The 21,690-nt window shown below is 31.9% G+C and overlaps 1 protein-coding gene across 1 annotated transcript; it reads right to left on the bottom strand.

Moving 5' to 3' along the window:
* Positions 1-1,469: 1,469 nt before the first annotated feature.
* Positions 1,470-11,930, bottom strand: LOC129916375 (maltase A3-like). Its single transcript, XM_055996270.1, has 6 exons — positions 11,517-11,930; positions 3,765-4,225; positions 2,756-3,009; positions 2,460-2,658; positions 1,876-2,327; positions 1,470-1,817 (listed from the first exon to the last, which is right to left on the bottom strand). Exons 1-6 carry the CDS (start codon positions 11,755-11,757, stop codon positions 1,604-1,606), a joined length of 1,821 nt encoding a protein of 606 aa, XP_055852245.1. The 5' UTR covers positions 11,758-11,930; the 3' UTR covers positions 1,470-1,603.
* Between the last annotated feature and the right edge of the window lie 9,760 nt (positions 11,931-21,690).

Genomic DNA, 21,690 nt, shown 5'->3' on the forward strand with positions numbered 1-21,690 from the left:
TCATATATTTATAATATCTATCGATTGCAATTTCACTTTTATTTCTATCACGTTTTGTGCAGAAAATAGATTTTTGGCCTTTTTCTAAATTCACCTTTGTTTACTCTACTCAAACTTAAAATTTTAAAAAATCCTGAAAATTAATGATAATGGATTTAAAAACCTTCATGCAAATTTGGTTCCTCTACCATACTTTTAAAGGTTTTTCGGTAGTAAGATTGCAATTATTATAATAATATGGGTTGACAGATGAAAAACAGGTAACTTTTTTCACAGACGTTAGATTGCCTTGATTTTAGATCAGCATTACAAAATACCTTGAAATTATGTATCATATGTGTATATAATACCATCGTCTATTTTTGCTAATTTTGAAAATCCATTTCGTGCTTGAAATCATGTATCATATGTGTATATAATACCATCGTCTATTTTTGCTAATTTTGAAAATCCATTTCGCGCTTTGACCTTGAAAACCGCGACTTGCGGACATGAGATTTTTCTAGACTTTTGAGGTAGGTATGTTACAGAATGCCAAAACGAAGGTATTGAGCAAAAAAAATTTCTATTAGCAAGCACTCCGAGGCTTACCCCTTTTTTCACCTCATTTGACTGTATTATTATTTCTTATTTGATTAATCTCAATCCAAAATAGAATTAAAAAAAATAAATTTTTTAGTTTTACTAAGAAACAAACAAAAATAGGTCGCACTAAAACAACGACCAAAATTATCGTATTTTGTACTCTCTAAATTACAATTGCTCAAATTTAGAAATGATAAGGTCGAATATTTTAATTCTTGTTTATTAACTAAATAATAAATTTTTTTCTATTCAAGTATCTTTACAAATGCGAAAGTTATCTAGCAATTTATAAAAGTTGAGCCGTTTATGTGTATACAGTATATATAGTATAGTGTATATAGTATTGTACTGTATTTGGGTTTTACGTAATGAGTAATTATACGAATACATAGTATGCAAAAATACTATATTTTAATGAGAAGAACGAAATCAATAACAAAAATATACTTTATGTTGATTGCACTTCAATGCTTTATATTGTCCATGTATGTATCTGAACTCGCCTAAACCTAGCCTACTAAGGCCGTATGTCGATTGAGTTAGTATTTGGGTTAAAGTTTTAACCTTCGTAAAAATTTTAGCCTTCTCTCCAGGAGGATACATTTAAACCTATTTTATTGAACGCGCTAGTGTCAAAATTAAACCTAGGTTAAAACTGAAACCTAAATTTGCACGCAATTGAAACACTTTTTGTGGTTTTTCCTCAAAATACTATAATCGGCCCCGAAAATGTTGGGAACCCTACTTCAGACCCATGGAAAAGACAGAGTATCCCATTTTGCACTTAAAAGACTTATTAAAGTTACAACATTGAGACAATCTTTATAAAAGTTTTAAATGCAAAAATATTTACTACGTTTGTTAAAATAAAACTTCTACAAAAATATGTTAGACTTTATTACTTAAAAAGATGACCAGGGCTACGTGACGTCAACATTCCATACAAATTTGCTTAGGTATTTTCTTTTAAAAGGAAACTAAAATGATTTTTAAAAACAAATTTTTTTAATTACATATTTCAATTAACAGTTCGAAGTACAATCGATTCCTTAGGCAACAATGTTATATCATCAGCGAGTACTCTATCACCTTTTCTACTCTGGGATTTGTCAGTTACAACAACATACTCGAGCTCCAGTGGAATCTTATTAAAAACTATTTCCAAATTCACAGACTCAACTTCGTTGAATAAATTCATTAATGTTATATAAGTATAGTTCTTTTTCAAGGACCTCAAATAAAAAAAGTATGTATATTATTTGGTTCACTACAAAATTAAAAAAAAATTACCTCTTAACAGCTAAAACGGAAGGGTTTATAGCTTTCACTTCCACATCCCCACGTTGAAGTGTTTTTACAGATCTCAAGCTTTGTAATTGCTTGTAAATGTTAAGATGACTAAAAGAAATTGCTCGTTCCTTCTTCACATTGACTAGGGTATACAAATCGGATACTGGAAGCCAAGTTTTGTTTGCAGATGAGAATCCAGCATTTATTTCATCACTCCATTGAAATGGAGAGCGACAGACATCCCTAGAAAGTTTCTCATACATTTCTGGACTTGAATTACAAGCTTGAGGATCAACGGTATCATCCCATGAAATCCAAACATCAGTCATACCAATTTCGTCACCTTGATATGTAATGCTGCATCCGGGCAGTGTCATCAACAACATATGCAGCGTATCAATACTACTTACTCCGAAACGTGTACCCAATCGTGAATTGTCATGATTTCCAAGCTTTTTTTAAAGAGTTATATAAAAATAAATATTTAATATTCAAAAATAGGTACATAGGTATCAGCAAAAAAAAATTATCCAACTACTAATTTCAATTTTTCAATTTTAATTTTAATTTATTTCATTACTTACGACCCAATTAGCTGTGTTTCCTTCAGGCATTTTGTCTAACCAAGAACTGATAACCTGTACAAAATGATTTGCATCGGACTCGTGTGTTAAATAACTTAATAGTTGAAAATTGAAGGGAATTTGAGCACCCGGGTGAGTTATGTTCCCATAATATTGCATAACTATATCAATTGGAGACCATGTTTCGATCATAAGAATCCTGGGGAGTTAATATAAATATTATTTTATTTTTCAAGCTTTCTTCACATAGCACTATGAATAAATCGTGTGTTTGAAAAAAAAATGACTAGATTTACCTCTCGTCACCCCCGTTTTTGGCTTTGAAATCCTCCAACAGTTGCCTCCATTCAAGAACCAATTCAATAGTTTCTGGTTGGTCAACAGTGTAAATATGTTGAACATAATTATACGTTTCTGGATCATCGATGAGAAAATTGCGTGGCTCATCAGGATAGTTTCCATCAGCATCAGCAGCAATTTCAAAAACATTTGGAACAGCATCGCACCGAAAACCCGAAACACCTTTCTTAAGCCAAAATCTTAAAACGTCCTATTAAACAAAGCATAAAGTTAATTATGTTATTATCCTCATATAGGGACATCTTAGAAACATCTTAGTTCGAAAAAATAGCACTTTAGGTAGGTACTAATATTTTAAAATATTCTTTCTACAAATACCAGCAGTGGAAAATCAATTTTGCATCTTAAGCCTAGTACGCAGATCGGGAAAAAACTAATTTTATCTCTACAATTTTAATCTCCCCAAAACATTTTTTAATCCCGCGCATTTTGAAGTTGGAGAAATTACCTAAGTAAATTCTACTAATAGTTTTTTTCTTCTTTCAAATTAAATTTGAATTCTTTTTTTGTTTTTGATTTGATTCTGAGTTTTATTTATTTCGTCTTCACTTTCCAAGTATTTTATTAAAGAGTCCATCTTGTTATAGGAAAGCTAAAACATATTTGAGTTGTGCTGATTCTGTTTGTTCCAGGTCATTTTTTTGAGTAAGCATTCGTTGTTCGTAAACAATACTCGACTCGTTTGGTTCTCTGGTCTAGACTAGAAACTAGCAGTCATTTGCGTGTGGAAATACTTTCTTATTGTTACACGTATTCGAAAATGCTTCCAATATAACTATACCCAACGTTGAGAAAAAAATTTCTCCAACTATGACGACTTCATAATAATAAACGATAGCAAACACATAAGAAACATTTTGCTCTTTACAAAACTTAATACAGAATTTAAACTAATGACTTTTGTTTACATTTAATATACATTGAACCAAGAAAAAATATCATTACGTTCATATATTCCTTGACTTTTGGATTACGATAGTTTAAATCAGGTTGCTCAGCCAAAAACGGATGATAATAATATTCTTGACGTTTTTCGTTCCATTCCCAAGCGCTTCCTCGGAATGCGCTTCTCCAATTTGTTGGTGGTTGCCTTGTGCCATTCACAATTTTGCCAGGATGCCAAATATAAAAATCTTCGAATTCAGAGTCACGATCAATAGATTTTTGAAACCATATTGAATTGTTACTAGTGTGATTAGGAACGAAATCTAATATTATTTTAACGCCTACTTCAGTTGCTTTTCTTATAAGATCATCAAAGTCATTTAAAGTGCCAAAAATGGGATCAATTTCAGTGAAATTAGTTATATCGTAGCCAAAATCAACCATAGGTGAGAGAAAAATTGGCGAGATCCAAGCCGCTGTTATCCCGATTTCCTTTAAATATGGTAATTTTGCAGTGATACCTGAAAATAAATTTAATTTTAAATACTATTAGGTATATATATATTTTAAATATGGTTCAATATTATTTATTTAGTAGAACAATGTTGGAAAGCATTAGATAAAGTTCTTTTTGTTTTGTCCCGATTTATTTCCATTTTTAAGGTCTGTTGCATCGATTAGTTTGGTCCAAAAGAACATTTCTTCCATATTCGGTCGGGCCAGCTGCTATATTTGTTCCACTAACGTTTACACACCTACGTTTTGAAATTTCAAGTCACTATATCCTAAGAAGAAGAGGGTGCTGTGCTGATAACAGTTCAATTTTAAGGTTTCTTAGGTAAATCCAGATTAAAAAAAAATATATTTAAGTTATAATAAAATTGTCTTTATAAAACATATTAGTTAAATTATTTTTTTTTTATTGCCGAAACAAAAATATACTTTTCTGGAGGTTTTCGGTGTGTTCGACTAGAATCGGAAGTAAAAAAAAAAATAATCAGCTCCCGTTTTTGAAATATTACCGTTAGGAAAATTGTTTGAACATATTTAGTAACGGTTTCTATTTTCCATCTTTCAAGACCTGTTTTAATCTTTGCGATATCTTTTTTACTGTCCGAGATATCCTCAGTTGTTTGTCATATTATATCTATCACAGAAATTGTATAACGTCATTATCTCTTTTATGATATATGAAGCCAAACCCACTTTCTTCAGTTTAAGATATCTCGGGCCATAAAAAAGGTATTGAAAAGATTTAAACAGGTATTGAAAGATAGAAAACATTTCTTATAGAAATCGTTACTAAATATGATCAAACAATTAACCTTATATAAAAGAATAAGGTCCGAAGTAATATTTCAAAAACGGGAGCTTATTTAATTTAATGACTTCGGATTGAGTTCAGCACACCAAAAAAATTCAAAAAAAGTATATTTTTGTCTCGGCAACAAAACCCTTGTTAACCAGTGTAATTAATAAGCAAAAGTGCAAATTAAAAAGTCAGACGAAATTGACTTGGAAAAGGCGCTAGAAATTATTATTTCGATGAATTTTCAGAATGAGTATAACAACAACTTTCAAGCAATCCTTGTTAGCATTATCTACAACGCGACTACGCCAACGAACTAAAACAAATTTCCCAATCCCATACAATATTTTTCTTGTCTGAGTGCAACCCACACACACCAAATTACCAAGTAGGTATTAGTACCTTCGTCCCGTATAAAAATTTCCAATTTCAGTTTTTTGCCTTCAGATCAAAAACGATCTGTCAAATTTAAAAACCGTTAATAGAACAAACGAAGGTAATAAAAAGATCTACAACTTTTACTACGAACTAGTTTTCAAAAAAAGCTTAAATAAAAGAGATATGACAAAAATAAGAAAATCACCATTTGACGTGTTTCAAAAAAACCACCCTAACTCTCAATCCGAAGAGATAATCGAAAAATCGATAATCGAGAAGGAAATTAAATTATCTTCAAGTTTGCAATACATTTTTTATCTGTGTATTCAAAAATACGTGAGTCAGTGAAAAAGTAAAATTAAAAAAAAAAAAAAATGGCGACCAAATGATTCTATACTCTGTCCGATAAAAATTGGCAGTACAGGGAAGATAGGACATTTGCATCTCACTCTGCTTCACGCCATATGGATATGTCTATCACATCAAAAAGCTCATACAGCGATGCCGTATTATCCAGAAAAAATGTTTCAAAAAGAAACCAGCGTTGCCATCTTGGCGGTAAAATTTCACAAAAACGAAAAAAAAAATAAATTTTTCTTTTTACACCAAAATAACAAAACAAAAACTTCACTCTATTGAGACACATCCCGGCCCCATGCATCCGTAAGAAATTTTTCCTCTAAATGTTAAAATGCATGTTAAAATGTTGACATTAACTTGTTTCCTACACACAAAAAATAAAAAACGAACAGCCACCAACACCACGACAACACATATGATTTTTTTTTGTTCTAAAAGTTTGAAAAAGGCATTAGTCCTGAAAGCTCTGTCAGAAAAATAATAGAAAAGGGAGTAGTCTACGAAGGAAGTTTACCAATGGTAACTCTTATGTATTGTGAATACTTTTAATAAACAACATGGATGATTGAGTTTCATTCTGCCACCGATCGTGTGGCAGATCGGTGATAGGGAGATGTATGTCACTTGATAAAGAAATTACAACAACAATGCCACAGCGCGTCTGTGGTTTTTTTCTGTGTTTCAGGGGCATATTTTTCGTGAATTGCTTTTGGCCAACTGTTAGGTCCCACTGATTTTAAAAAAGCTCGCCTGTACTGCCAATTTTTATCGGACAGAGTATAGGTGCGATTGTGCAAAATGCGATTTTTGACTCGTGTCTTGATGCTCTTTAGAGTCCTGAAGCCGAAATACATGTTGGAATTTTTTCCCAGACCCCATATAATAAAATCTAACTTTCCCGTATTATGCCTACCTACTGTTAAGAATTACTGGTGGATAAAACTCTTCAAACTTTAGACTAGCTATCTAATTTTCCCTTCGATAAAAAGAGTTAATACCAAGGTTGCATTCTCAGGAGTAGAACCCACCCATTACGGTGTCGACAGATCGGCAATTAAAATATTTAAATCGTTTACAACATGGCAAATTGTTCTTTAACGAAATTGCTGATTATGGAGTTGATTCTATTATGTGCAATGCAATAATAGAATCAACTCGGCAAATGTTTCACGAGAAATGCATTGATGGTCCACACGGCTCTTTAAAATATTTACGAAAAATAGATCTTTCCAGGGGCGTACACTCCCTTGGGGAGAGCGGGGCGGCGCCCCGGGGCTCCCGACCGACCCCAGGGCCCCAACTGGAGACAATGCAGAGAAGGAAACTGTTAGCATAAATTGAGTTACGAAGTAAATTAAAATGTATTTGAATCACTTCGTATACAAGGGAGACAAATTATATCATTCAGTGTAATGTATAATGCATTGGTAGCCACACAATATATATTGATTTAATAAAAAGGTTACCCCAGGGGCCCCAAAAAAATAAACTGCTTTTTTAAAAGAAAAAATTATAATTTTATCTTAGGGCCCCAAAAAATATTACTTGAAAAATCTTTGCAACCACAAATAATACATTAGGGGCCCCAAAAACTTCACAAAACACAACTTCAGGCCAGGCAGTGCCGGTTTAACCACTACCGGCGCCCCTGGGCAAGATTTCAAGTGGCGCCTCACAAAAAAAAAAATTAATTTTAAAAAACAATTTTTTTTTAATCACGAAAAAAAGCAATAGCAGATTATGTCTTACCCCTCATATACTTATTAATGCATTTATGTAACAATGGGCAGTTTATTAAAGTACATTAGCTTAACTTAAAAAATATATATATTTATGTTATTTAGGTTCAATTGACAAGTCCACGTTTACCCCTGACTTTTTGTTTAAACACATAAAGAGTAGGTACAGTTGGTTTTATTTGAACAATAGTTTTTTAAAAACTTTTTCAACTAGGTACATTTACGTCGTTTTCGATTGGAAACACTCAATGATTCACTCATTCTGAAATCCAATAAAAAAGTTTGAATCGCTTACACCCAATTCTGAAATTTAATATCTGTATTAGCGAAAAATCAAATAATTTTTTTTTTGTTTTTTTCACTAGGAGAATAAAAAACTTGCAGTAGACTTCTGAATGATTCTGGCTCGCTCCGAATTCGTTGTCAAGCGTTTTTTGTAGCTCCTTTTTCAACCAGAGTTATTTCCTCTGTGTTCGATGTTCGCTCTGTACGCACCTTGAACAACTCTGGGTATTTTGTCAGAGCGGAGGAATTCAGAGTTATCAAAATGAAATCAGCTGTTTAAGAAAAAAAAAAAATTGTTTGGAGTGCGAAAAGTGATTTCTCGTTTGTGAATACAAAATTTGTGTGGTAAATTGTATTTATATAATTTAGTTACACGTTATTATATTAGGCCAGTCATTATATACATTTGGAAATGAAAAATGACCGAGAAAGCTAAATTTTGGATATGTTGTAGAGGATGCTTAAAAAAGCTTAACTTGAAGTTTTCGACCAAGATTTCCTATGAGCTTTTTCCGCCATTTTGAAAAAAAGGATAAATATACTCGACAATAACTCGGCTATCTGACGAGATGCGAACATTTTACAAGAAGCTTTTTTGTAGCTTTTAACGAGTTCTACAATTCATGCATACACATTTTTTGTGTATCATGAACCGTTTTCGAGATATCGATTAAAAAAGTCAAAAATTTAGGACATGCCATTTGTTTTTTGACAAAATCTATTTTTGGGTGATGAATATCGAAAAAATTATGAATATAAAATTTGTAGACCACATTCAGACCTACAATGTCGTATTTTTATATTTTTTTTGGACAAAAATTACGACTTCCAGCCGGCCGCAAAGTCGTTTAGGCCGCGCCCACCGCCAAGCAAGCCGCCCGCGCCCGTTCGGTTGTAAAAAAACAATCATTCATGTTTTTTTTAATGTTTATATTATTATATCAGTAACACATACATACAAATGTATGTATTTATTTAATAAATAATGAGAAGAAGATGGGAATGGTTTTTTTGTAACCGCAATTTTATTATCCAAAATTTTGTAAATACAGTATACCGGCTTTTTGTGTTGATTGTGCATTTTGTAATTTGCTTCAATCTCTATATTATTTAGTTCATCAAAATTGCAATTAGATCAGTGCCAATAATTTTTGAAAATAAAAAAATTATTAGCAGCATATGGGTGGTTGGAAAATTTAGGATAAATGGTATATGAAAGCGGAAAAATAAATTGCCCACAAACTAATTGGGCTAAAAAGAGTGGGTGAATGCCTTGTTCGATTTCACTAGTCAAAAAGTTTTTTTTTTATAGAAATCAAAGTATATTTTTTTAATGATTTTTTGTATGCTGAGCTTAAATCTTTAGTCAGAAAAATTCTATCACATCACGTTGAGATATTACCATGCCAATACATCACAAAAATAGTGTTTTGAACGTTCAAAATTTAATATCTCATAAACTTTGCACGTTAGAGCTATTCTAATGCTAGATTGAAATTAAGAAGGTCAAAGGCCATTAGAAAAGTATGATTTGGTTTCTATGGAAAATTATTTCTCGCCAATATTACTGTCATTTACGGAAAAATCGATCTTAAAAATCGTTTTTTTTGTTTTTTTTTTTCAATTTTTCTCAATATTTTCTAAATCAAAAGTAAAGTTTTTCCATACAATCTTAAATAAAAGGTTTAAATCTAAGTAACTGCATTCCAAGCTTTTCAAAAATCAAAAACTTTTTGGATTGAAAAATAGGTTTTTTTTTTAAATTAAATTCGTCAAAAATTCAAACATTAACTTTTTGCTCAAAAAACATTTACAAAAGATAGAAAACATAACAAAGTAATTTTTAACCAAGATTTATTAAAATCAAACCATTTTGGTAAAAGATAAAAATAAAAAATAAAAAAATCTTATTTTTTTGCATTTTTTCAATATTTTTGAGATTATATAAAAAAAAAGGTTTGAGTAAAAGTTATTATACTTTTATTATCAACAACTTTTGCATTTAACTTTTTTCGATAGGAGGTCTACTTTTGATACAAATCGTAAAAAACCACGATTTTTGACACCAACCCCACTTTTTCGCCCACCCAACCTTTTCCACCAATTAGTTTGTGGGCAATTTATTTTTCCGCTTTCATATACCTACCATTTATCCTAAATTTTCCAACCACTCATATGCTGCTAATAATTTTTTTATTTTCAAAAATGATTGGCACTGATCTAATTGCAATTTTGATGAACTAAATAATATAGAGATTGAAGCAAATTACAAAATGCACACGGGCGGCTTGCTTGGCGGTGGGCGCGGCCTAAACGACTTTGCGGCCGGCTGGAAGTCGTAATTTTTGTCCAAAAAAAATATAAAAATACGACATTGTAGGTCTGAATGTGGTCTACAAATTTTATATTCATAATTTTTTCGATATTCATCACCCAAAAATAGATTTTGTCAAAAAACAAATGGCATGTCCTAAATTTTTGACTTTTTTAATCGATATCTCGAAAACGGTTCATGATACACAAAAAATGTGTATGCATGAATTGTAGAACTCGTTAAAAGCTACAAAAAAGCTTCTTGTAAAATGTTCGCATCTCGTCAGATAGCCGAGTTATTGTCGAGTATATTTATCCTTTTTTTCAAAATGGCGGAAAAAGCTCATAGGAAATCTTGGTCGAAAACTTCAAGTTAAGCTTTTTTAAGCATCCTCTACAACATATCCAAAATTTAGCTTTCTCGGTCATTTTGCATTTCTAAGCCGTTTTTTCCGACATAAGGACTGGCCTATATGACTTCATTTGAGTCGATACACATTTGTATAAATTTAATTTTATAAAAAAATACTACATTTAACGCAAACGATATAAACAAACACGAAACTACTTGAATGCATTTCAGAGCGGGATTTTGGCTATATAGGGGCGCCTTTGCAAAAATTTAATTAGTTGGAGGAATATTAGGATTGCTTGTTCTTGAAAGATGAACGAAGATTTTGGACATCATTGTCCTTCCAGAAGCCAAACAAATTAACACAGAATTCGGGGCGCCTTCATTCTTCAAAAAGTTTAGGACAAATAATACGAGCGCCGTTGAAAAAGTAAAATAGAAAAAAAATTGGGGCGCCTTTGTGAAAGTAAAAATAAATGAAACATCGATTGGCAAAACTTCGTTATTTATTTAACTTTTGTAAAAGTTTTTGCACCCCTGGGCGACGGCCCAGGCTTCCCCCCCCCCCCCCCCCTAAAACCGGTTCTGAGGCCAGGGGCCCCAAAAGCCTTTACTTCGGAGCGTCAATTAAAAATTAAATTAAAAAAAATTGCTTTTTAAATTAAATTACATTTGTTGATGGATTACTAAATATTACTTAAGGAGCCCCAAAAAATATGACTTCGGTCCACAGGAGATGTCTCTGACAGTTTTAAGAAAAGTGTAATACTACCAATTTAAAAAAAGGAGATCCAAAAAACCCCAGTAACTACAGAGGTGTATCGTTTTTAAACACTGCACTGTCACGAAAATCTTCACAGGCATCTTACTACAACGTTTAACAGACTGGATACTCAACAGTAGATGATATCTTCTCTCTAACAAGTATTGCTCGTATGTATTTGGAAAAAGGAAAAAAATTGTAGATATGCATTCTTCGTAGACTAAATTATTCCTTACTTCTTTCAAAAACTCTACGAAGAAAATCAGTCATATACACATGCATGTACCTACAGTTAAAACTATTATGTTCTCACCTTTCAAATCTCCTATACCATCGCCGTTACTGTCTTTAAAAGACCTTGGATAGATTTGATAAAACGACGCTGTTTGCCACCATTTTCCAGGAATTTTACTATCATCAATCTCCCTGTTGACATGCAATTTAACTTCGCGACCAGACCGGATATAAGAAAAAATTTCTACACTTGAAACCACATTTAATAGAAGTACCAATAAACAAGCACTTCTTAAATTCATTAAAGTAAACAAACTCATCGAACCTTTTTAAATTTAATTTTAGAACATAATAAAAGAATTCTGTAGCGTATTGGGAGTTTTATAGGAATTGCGATGTTGTTGGCAGATATTTTGTTGTTTTCGACGAATTCTTAATTAATTTAACAAGTACCAAGATCAAATCATCATGAAATACGCGATAATGCAAACTAAAATTGCTATCGTTATTAAAAAAATATCTATGTACTCGTATATATACATATTTTTATTTTGATAAAAGAGAACGGGGAGAGTACGATAACTTAGGCCCTTAGGCGACGAGAATTGATAACCGTATTTTGTAGAGTAGTCAATACAATCATTTTTTACTATGGGAGGGGGGGGGGGGCTTGTTCTATCTCCCCCCCGTTTACCCCGTTTAGGCGGGAGTTGCAATTTTCTGAAATATCATGTAAAATACAAAAAAAAATATAAAAAAAGGGCAACACAACATAACTTTACAGTTATGAATGATACCTTGTTAAAAAGCCAGAATTGTACACTAATTTCTAGTTTTTAAATCAAATTATTTCAATTAATTGTTCTCGAAATAATCAACTTAAAAGTCAAAATTTGGGAAAAAAAAAGTTAAAAATAAACACATTAAATACTATTTTTACCAATAAGACTGTGAATTTTAATATGAAATTAATCGATGAAATGAATGTCTTATCAAATTCTGAAAACCATATGCTTTTATGCCTTCTAGTTTTTAAGAAAATTGAAAATAAAAAAGTACCTTTTTATCAGATTTGTATTTTTTAGCTGTTTTCGTGTTTACATAAAAATAATGCATGCAAGCAGTATGCCGCTTGCAACCTCCCTGCCTGAGCTCACTATTATAGAATTTGGGGTGTGTGCGAGTTTAGGTGTAGGCAAATTTTCTTTTTCCTTGTTCGAGAAATCTTAAATTGAAATCAACGTGTTTGGTACATGTTCATTTGCTATTAATAATTAATATCAAATCTCGCTCTTTACCTATCGCTTTCAAATTTTGACACAACGTTTCATTTATATTTTCTTGTTGGGAGACGGACAGAAACCCGAAATCCAAAATCCAGAAAGCCCAAAATCCAGAAAACCCTAAATTCCGAAAACCCAAAATCCCGAAAATCCCGAAAACCCAAAATCCCGAAAACCCAGAATCCTGAAAACCCAAAATCCAGAAAGGCTAAAATTCCAAAAATAAAGTAGAAAAATAAAAAATAATACAATTTAAACTTACATTTATTACAACTTAAATATTAAAACTCTTATAATTGTATTGGCCTTGGTAATAGACTGAATTTAGCGAAAGCAAGATTTCAATAAAAAATAAAACATAAATTGCACTTTAAAAAAAAGTGCTGTGATTTTAAGAACGACTTAGTTATGGGTGAACTGCCCCTAAGCCAATTCTTTGTTTAGAAGGCGTGCATATGTTTTTTTTATCATGAATTTTTCGAATCGAGTTTTGTTGGATTCGGGTCCATTACTTAAGTTCAACGTTTTTTCCCATTTAACTCAATCACTACACAAAACTACTGGAAAGCACATTATGAATTCTAAATCATGTTTAAAGACATATTAACGGAATTATAGTATTATACAGTTAGATATATTATATAATCCGTGTTTATACTTATTAACTTAAGATTATTTTTCGAAATCGAAATCCCGAAAAATTTTTCAAAATTTCGGGAATCTGGGTTTTCGCGATTTTGAGTTTTCGGGATCTTGGGTTTTTGGGATTTTGAGTTTTCGAGATTCTGGGTTTTCGGGATTCTGGATTTTCGGGATTCTGGGTTTTCGGGATTTTGGATTTTCGGGATTTCGTTTTTTGGGGTTTTGACCCCAATCCTTTCTTGTTTTCTGACTTTCTCCTAAACCAGTAAAGTAATTTCAACGAAAATGTTTTAAGTAAGCAATTTGAAATTAAGAGAAAGTTTATAAATTTTAATTGCATAATTTTTTTTTAATATTACAGTTATTTTTTCTTAATCAATTTTATCAAAACGGATAAACGAATGTTCTTGAAATTTTGTTTAAATATTAAAAAAAAAATATATTTTCAAAACTACTTCTAATAGATTCAAATGTTCTAAATTCAAATCCGAAGTCGAAAAAAATCTACGACGTCACGTTTTTGAGATATAAGTAGTTCAAATTTAATTTTGAATTTAGAACATTAAAATCTATTAGAAAAGTATATTTTTAATCACAGAAAAAATAGGTTCTCAGTTTTATTGAACATTGAAACTTTTCATTTTATCATGTTTTCTATAATATTTACTTAAAAACATAGTTGGCAACCATATAACCGCAATATTTTTAATTTTCATATGAAACATAAATAGAAGAGATCTCAAAATTGTGCTAATTAAAAAAAAAAAACAATCCATGAAATAGCGTAATAAGGGGTCTTAAAGTGTGTTTTACTAATTTGGCATTTTTTGGACTTTGATTTCAAAATTTTTGATTTTTTTTAAAGAATATGAATCTATGAATCCTAAATCTAAGATCTGACACCTTTTTGTTATGAATTTCGCCCAATTTCTAGCTTCTATACTGTTTTGAAAATAAGAATTCTATTTTAACGCCCATTCTTTCCACCATTTTCGAGCCGCCATTTTGAATAAAAAAAAGTTGGCAGTTATTTCTGATTCTCCATACAATTATCATTCAGTGTATTAAATTTCATAACTTTTCGTCCACAAATGGCCGTGCAAATGAATTTTGACGCCAAAAACGACCAATGGCACCACTGTGCGACAGTGGGTTCATCAGTTAGATCTGTCGTATACTTATTAAGACGCCGTATTTTGGTCGATAATTACGATAAAATTATACAGGGTGTCCCAAAAGTAATGGATCAAATGAAATATGGTGATTGGGGAACTTAAGGGCCCTCAGAATTTGGTAACTTGTTCACCCCAAATCCTTCCGGTTTTCGATTTAATGCAATTATTGTGAAATTTCTAAAAACTCTACTTTGCAACAGTATTTTGCTTCCTGCGCCCATTATTGATTTTTGTTTTTTTTTTTTAATTCTTTTACAAAAACGTTGCCAAATAATTAGGAACAATTAATTAATCAAAATATTTTTTAATCTTTGAACAACAACAACATGTTGAAGGTGCTACCACCAAGTGTTTTATGGCTAGAGTTACAGTACTGTTTCACGGATGCCAATCCGATCATCAGACTCCTTTTATTCCATTTTATGTGTGGTGCTTGGTCTAGTAATTTTTTCATTTGATTTGAAAAACTTCTTCCGTCACACTTGAGTATTGAACCTAGACCAAGCGAGTTCAGAAGCCAGTACACTACGCACTGCGCTACCTCGCCCACGTGATTAGCTTCACCCAATTGCAGGTTTTCTTAGTTTATCAACATGCAAATGAATAGACTTAGCATTTTTACTAGCTCCTTCAAGTATGATTATTGTTGTTCGGCTCTTTCATGTTTTTCTCCATAGTCTTAAGCATAGCAACAATTCGTTTGCATATACGAAAGTAGGAAAGTGATTAGAAAGATGTTAGGCGCGGGCCCTGATTATTTTTCATCATATTATGTTTACAGTTTTTTCGTATGTTTCCATACTTTGCAGTGACTGCTTTTTGTTCCGTCAATTCCATTATAATCTTTGAACAACAACAACATGTTGAAGGTGCTACCACCAAGTGTTTTATGGCTAGAGTTACAGTACTGTTTCACGGATGCCAATCCGATCATCAGACTCCTTTTATTCCATTTTATGTGTGGTGCTTGGTCTAGTAATTTTTTCATTTGATTTGAAAAACTTCTTCCGTCACACTTGAGTATTGAACCTAGACCAAGCGAGTTCAGAAGCCAGTACACTACGCACTGCGCTACCTCGCCCACGTGATTAGCTTCACCCAATTGCAGGTTTTTTTAGTTTATCAACATGCAAATGAATAGACTTAGCATTTTTACTAGCTCCTTCAAGTATGATTATTGTTGTTCGGCTCTTTCATGTTTTTCTCCATAGTCTTAAGCATAGCAACAATTCGTTTGCATATACGAAAGTAGGAAAGTGATTAGAAAGATGTTAGGCGCGGGCCCTGATTATTTTTCATTATATTATGTTTACAGTTTTTTCGTATGTTTCCATACTTTGCAGTGACTGCTTTTTGTTCCGTCAATTCCATTATAATCTTTGAACAACAACAACATGTTGAAGGTGCTACCACCAAGTGTTTTATGGCTAGAGTTACATACGAAAAAACTGTAAACATAATATGATGAAAAATAATCAGGGCCCGCGCCTAACATCTTTCTAATCACTTTCCTACTTTCGTATATGCAAACGAATTGTTGCTATGCTTAAGACTATGGAGAAAAACATGAAAGAGCCGAACAACAATAATCATACTTGAAGGAGCTAGTAAAAATGCTAAGTCTATTCATTTGCATGTTGATAAACTAAGAAAACCTGCAATTGGGTGAAGCTAATCACGTGGGCGAGGTAGCGCAGTGCGTAGTGTACTGGCTTCTGAACTCGCTTGGTCTAGGTTCAATACTCAAGTGTGACGGAAGAAGTTTTTCAAATCAAATGAAAAAATTACTAGACCAAGCACCACACATAAAATGGAATAAAAGGAGTCTGATGATCGGATTGGCATCCGTGAAACAGTACTGTAACTCTAGCCATAAAACACTTGGTGGTAGCACCTTCAACATGTTGTTGTTGTTCAAAGATTATAATGGAATTGACGGAACAAAAAGCAGTCACTGCAAAGTATGGAAACATACGAAAAAACTGTAAACAAAATATTTTTTATTCCATACGCCATTTCGCTGCAAGTTTCAAGTTGCAGTTTCAAGTTTTATAAAAAATCAATTTCTAACTTTTATTTGTAGTTTTCAAAAAAGTATAAAAGTTTCCAAAGTTGCAGTTAGATCGCAAAATATTACAATTTGAATTCAACAAAACAGGGTTTTTCAGAACAAAAACAACCATTTGCTTTAAGTTTAATCCAAAACTAAAACAACTATAAATGTGTTGCTCCTGAAGGTTTCAGTAATAATATCTTTGTCAAATAAGATTATTAGAGAAATAGTCTGAGAGCCCGGTCGATTTTGATATCCTGCACGTGATTGTAATTTTTTTTTTCGGAAATTGAATTTTCAAAAGTTGTTCCGGGTTTTAAAAGTTGTTCCTTACAATGTTCAAAGTTTTTGGACTTCTAAGTTCAATATTTCGAAAGAAAGGGGCTAAAAACAAAAAATTCTAGCCCACCTTTTTTCTATTTTTAAGTTTTTATATTTATTTTTTTAACTTTTAAAAAGTTTTCTAAGTATTGTTCCAAAAAATTGATGTCATAAATTTGTATTTTCAAAGATATAGCGTTCAAAACTTTTTTTCAAAAAATCAAAAAAATTTTTATTTTCCAAAATTTTTTTTCTGAAATTGAATATGCACATATACATATTTTGAATGAGTTTCAGTGTTTTACAGTAAGAGTTATTTAGATTCATTCTAAATTCAAAAATGTACTTATGATTGAAATAAAATCTATTTTCTAATCTAATCTAATCAGTAAGAGTTATGGTTCCCAACTTTCCCGCTTTTGGGAGGACAGTCCTCCTTTTCACTTGTTTGTCCTTCTGTCCTCTTGAGCTTTAACATGTTCTCTTTTTTTCAAAATGAATACATTACATTCATTAAAATTTCTCTATTAATTTTGTTTATTTAATGTAAAAGTATGCTACTTTTGGTCTCAAAAATATTTGAGAATTTGCATTTAAAAACAAATCATACCTTCACGTTCGCAAAACTATCCTTCTTGTTACTTACTAAACGTGCAGTTTTTAAACTGAAATACCTACCTATGAATTCTGTGATTTTATTTAAATCTTTTTTTATTATAGCTAGAAGTGGTAGTTTTTGGTTATGTTTTTTTAAGCCTAGTACGCAGCTGAAGCGATATGTTCCATACAAAAATATCACAACGAAATCTTGAACCAATTTTTTGTTTTTTGTTTATGTTTTAAAACTTGTTTTCTTATTCTTTTTTTCTTGAATATTTGTATTATTTTTATTTTGACTTGACATGTCTAATACTCGATGGTATTTTTTCGTTTCGCTGTTGGCTTTGGAAATTAAAATAAAATTCGTTTCGCTTCAGCTGCGTACTTGGCTTTAAATTATTATTATCAATAATAAAAACTTAGAGCTTCTTAGGCTACGGCCACGTCCTGAGCGTCTGAGCGGCTGAGCGTCAATCCTGAGCGACGAGGTGGCCACGTCCTGAGCGGCGATCCTGAGCGTCGTGTTCGTTAAACATCGATAGTTTAAGATTTCGATAGTATCGATAGTTTTACCAAATTTCCTTAGAAGCGAAAAAAATACAATTTTTTGCTTCATGTTGCTGAATCTTTAAAGTTTTTGTCGAAATATCCTGAATTTTTTGTTGTCTCATTTACTTACTCTTATCATGTAGATACGGATTGACTTAAAAAAATTTAAAGAATTCAAAAATTTTGATAAAAAATAACGTGCAAGAGGGAATAAGCTCCAAAAGAGGTTTTCTATGGAATTTATGACCGGAATATTTCCAGGCGGGTCCAATACTTAAATTTTTGTATCGAGGAATAACGTGACATTCTTAACTTTATGACAAAAGCCCCATCTTGCATAAATAGTGAAGCTCTGATCGTCTGGTTATTACGTAAGATTCTTAGATTTTTGGTAGTTTATTCTTTCGTAGAAGACCAGACGAGCAGACGTTCACAGTATGTTATTCCAACTTTTTTTAAGTCAATCCGTATCTACATGATAAGTGTAAGTAAATGAGACAACAAAATTTAAGATATTTCGACAAAAACTTTAAAAACTGAGCAACATGAAAATTTGTAGTTTTTTTGCTTGGGCCTAGAATATGGCAAGGAACTGTATTAGGTGCATGTATAAATACTAAAAAAGGCCTCAAAAATAAAGTTTAGATGTTACATAAGTAACATTTTACAAACATGGTCGTGTTTTCACCGACCGGCTTGAAAAAAATACTAAGCAAGCAGATGATTTTTTATTTGGTGTTGTCATAACGAACCAAACTATTGCCTTGAATGTATTTATGAAATGATAAAGCTAAAAACAAAATACAATAAAATAAAATTTATTGAAACAAATCGCGCAGTACCGAGAGTAAACAAAATGCAACAGTGACATAGTATGACAAGGTTAACAATTAGTATTATAATTCGGTGGTTTGCCAAACAAAAACTCATTCATTAATAATTGAAATGATAAGAAATGAAGATTTCAATGAAACAAAATCTTCACATATAAACTTTACAAATAAAAAGATAAACAATATTCCAATATTCATTAATAATCAAGCTGTACCTTACGCCAATACGGCCAAATACCTTGGAATGACTTTGGATGCAAAGCTAAAGTGGAAAGAGCACATCAAAAAGAAAAGAGAAGAACTAAACTTGAAATATAGAAAAATGTACTGGTTACTTGGTAACAACTCTGATTTATCAACCCAAAACAAAATAATGCTGTATAATGAAGTACTAAAGCCTGTTTGGACCTATGGTATCCAATTATGGGGCTGTACAAAGAAAACAAATACCAAAATCATCCAAAAATTCCAAAACAAAGTCCTTCGTGGAATAGTTAATGCACCTTGGTACATAAGAAATAGCGATCTACATCGTGACTTACAAATAGAAACGGTTACAGAAGTTGTTAAAAAATACGCTGTATCCCATAATCAGAGACTGCAATGTCATACCAATTCTGAAATGGTATCCGTCTTGAATACTAGAAACCATGTTCGGAGATTAAGAAGAACCAAGCCTCATGAGCTTATGGTCTAAAAAAACATGGGAAAGTATTAAAAGTTTAAACTTCCCCCAAAGTGATTTTACAAAGTTATAAGAAAGAAAAATCTGATGTCGATCTCTCAAGATTGGTCCTGATAAAGAGGTGGTTTTAGTGGTTAAGAGTCCCACACTACTTGGTGTCGAATACTGCCAAGTGTCTTTTAAAGATTTCCTCCCGTAAAAAAAAAAAAAAAAAAAAAAAAAAAAAAACTAAATTTTCAAAAGTTTTTCAGTGTTTTAAGCCTGAACTACCTCAAAACACAAAGTCAGAAAAGTACAAAAAAGTAAACACGATTTTCTTGTTCCCCCTAGTAACTTATTTGTATATCTCTCTTTCATTTTTAAAAAGTATTCGAGTCAAAAAGCTTGAACATGACCAAGCTTTCAATTTTCACAAAGTTTCAAAAACAAATACACTCAAACAATATTTTATATCCTTTCCGTAAGGTCGCTCTGCGATCACATAGTTCCTGTCATTTTCGAAGAAAAGCTCTTTTGACAAATAAATATTTTTTTTTCAAATAGAGTCGATTCCCTCTAAATTGAAGTTCATCCAGGTCAAATTTCCGTCTAAATCGAACTTTTTCATCATTTTTAATGAAACCGCCTGTAGCAAAAAGATTGAATAGATGCCCCTTACTCGAATTTCCTATAAACTCGAACCAATTTTCGTGTCCTGTGAAAATTCGACTTAGATAGAGTCGACTGTATTTTGTTTACTTTTTCAAATTTTTTTTTATTTGAATTTTAAAACTTCAAAAAACAAAAGAGCTTTTTTAGTTATTGTTTTTCCAATAGATGTTAGGTAGATATACATGTGATTTCTATATTTTGTGCTTTGTTTACTTTTTTGTACTTTTTCGACTTCGTGTTTTGATGTAGTTCAGGCTTTAGGAGTTCAAAATTAAAAAGCTGGTGCGTTTCGATCGAAAAGCTTGGGTTAAACTGTTAAACTTAAAACTATCGATAGTTTTGTCGATAGTTTTTTAGAACTATCGATGTACGCGATAGTTTTTTACTATCGATAATATAGATAGACTATCGATGTTTAACGAACACTACCTGAGCGGCAATTTCAAAACCCTACAAGTGCAAAATATTCGATGAGTATTCGGCTCGCACGCGGGAGTCCCAGGTTCAATTCCCAGAAGTGCCTATTTTTTTTATTTTATAATTCTAAATAAAATGAAGTTGGTATGCCATATTGTAGTTAATATAGATCAAAGCATTAAATCTAAATTTCAACAGAATCTAATGACCTGTTTTAAAAAAATTGATTTTTCAAAAAAAAAAGTTCAACATTTTTTCAAAAATGCATTTCTTCAATATTTAATTTTTGATTTACACTAAGACTATATAAATTCTTTTGTATAAAAAATTTTAATAAAATTTAATAAGTTGTTTGAGAGAAATTCAAAGTTTAAAAAAACGGTTCTATGGCAGATATCATTAATAATGACTTTCGAAAAAATCTTTTTTTGTTAAAAGATAGGCCTTGTCCAAAAACCCACACTTAATTTATTTTATTTTAATCGCTAAAAGTGTTTCTGAGAAAAGTGTACTTTTCTAGGATTGGTGCATCACAAGTGTAGATAAGGTTGTAAAAAAATTAATTCCATAGAATTATCTGCACAATCTCCAAAAACTTCTACATACCAATTTTGAAGAGAATTGATCCATCCGTTTAGGCTGTAGCTTCTTAAACAGACAAAGATTCGAGTCCCAGGTTCGATTCCTATTTTTTTTTTTTTTTTATTTTAACGAACAACATTATTTTTTTTAATATTTTTCTTCAAAAGAAACCATAATTTTCACCATTTACTAAAATGTTCGTGGTAATTTAGAATATAATGTAGTTGGTCGCTCAGGAGCGACGTCGCTCAGACGTTCAGATTGACGCTCAGCCGCTCAGGATTGCCACTCAGCCGCTCAGGGTGTATGTGGCCACCCCCATACATTTTCATACGTTCTAATTTAGTTGTGCCGGTCAGGATTGACGCTCAGCCGCTCAGGACGTGGCCGTACCCTTAGGGTAGATTGACGCTCAGCCGCTCAGGACCCTAAGGGTACGGCCACGTCCTGAGCGGCAATCCT

This window comes from Episyrphus balteatus, chromosome 1 (assembly GCF_945859705.1).
Source record: "Episyrphus balteatus chromosome 1, idEpiBalt1.1, whole genome shotgun sequence".
Lineage (NCBI taxonomy): Eukaryota > Metazoa > Arthropoda > Insecta > Diptera > Syrphidae > Episyrphus > Episyrphus balteatus.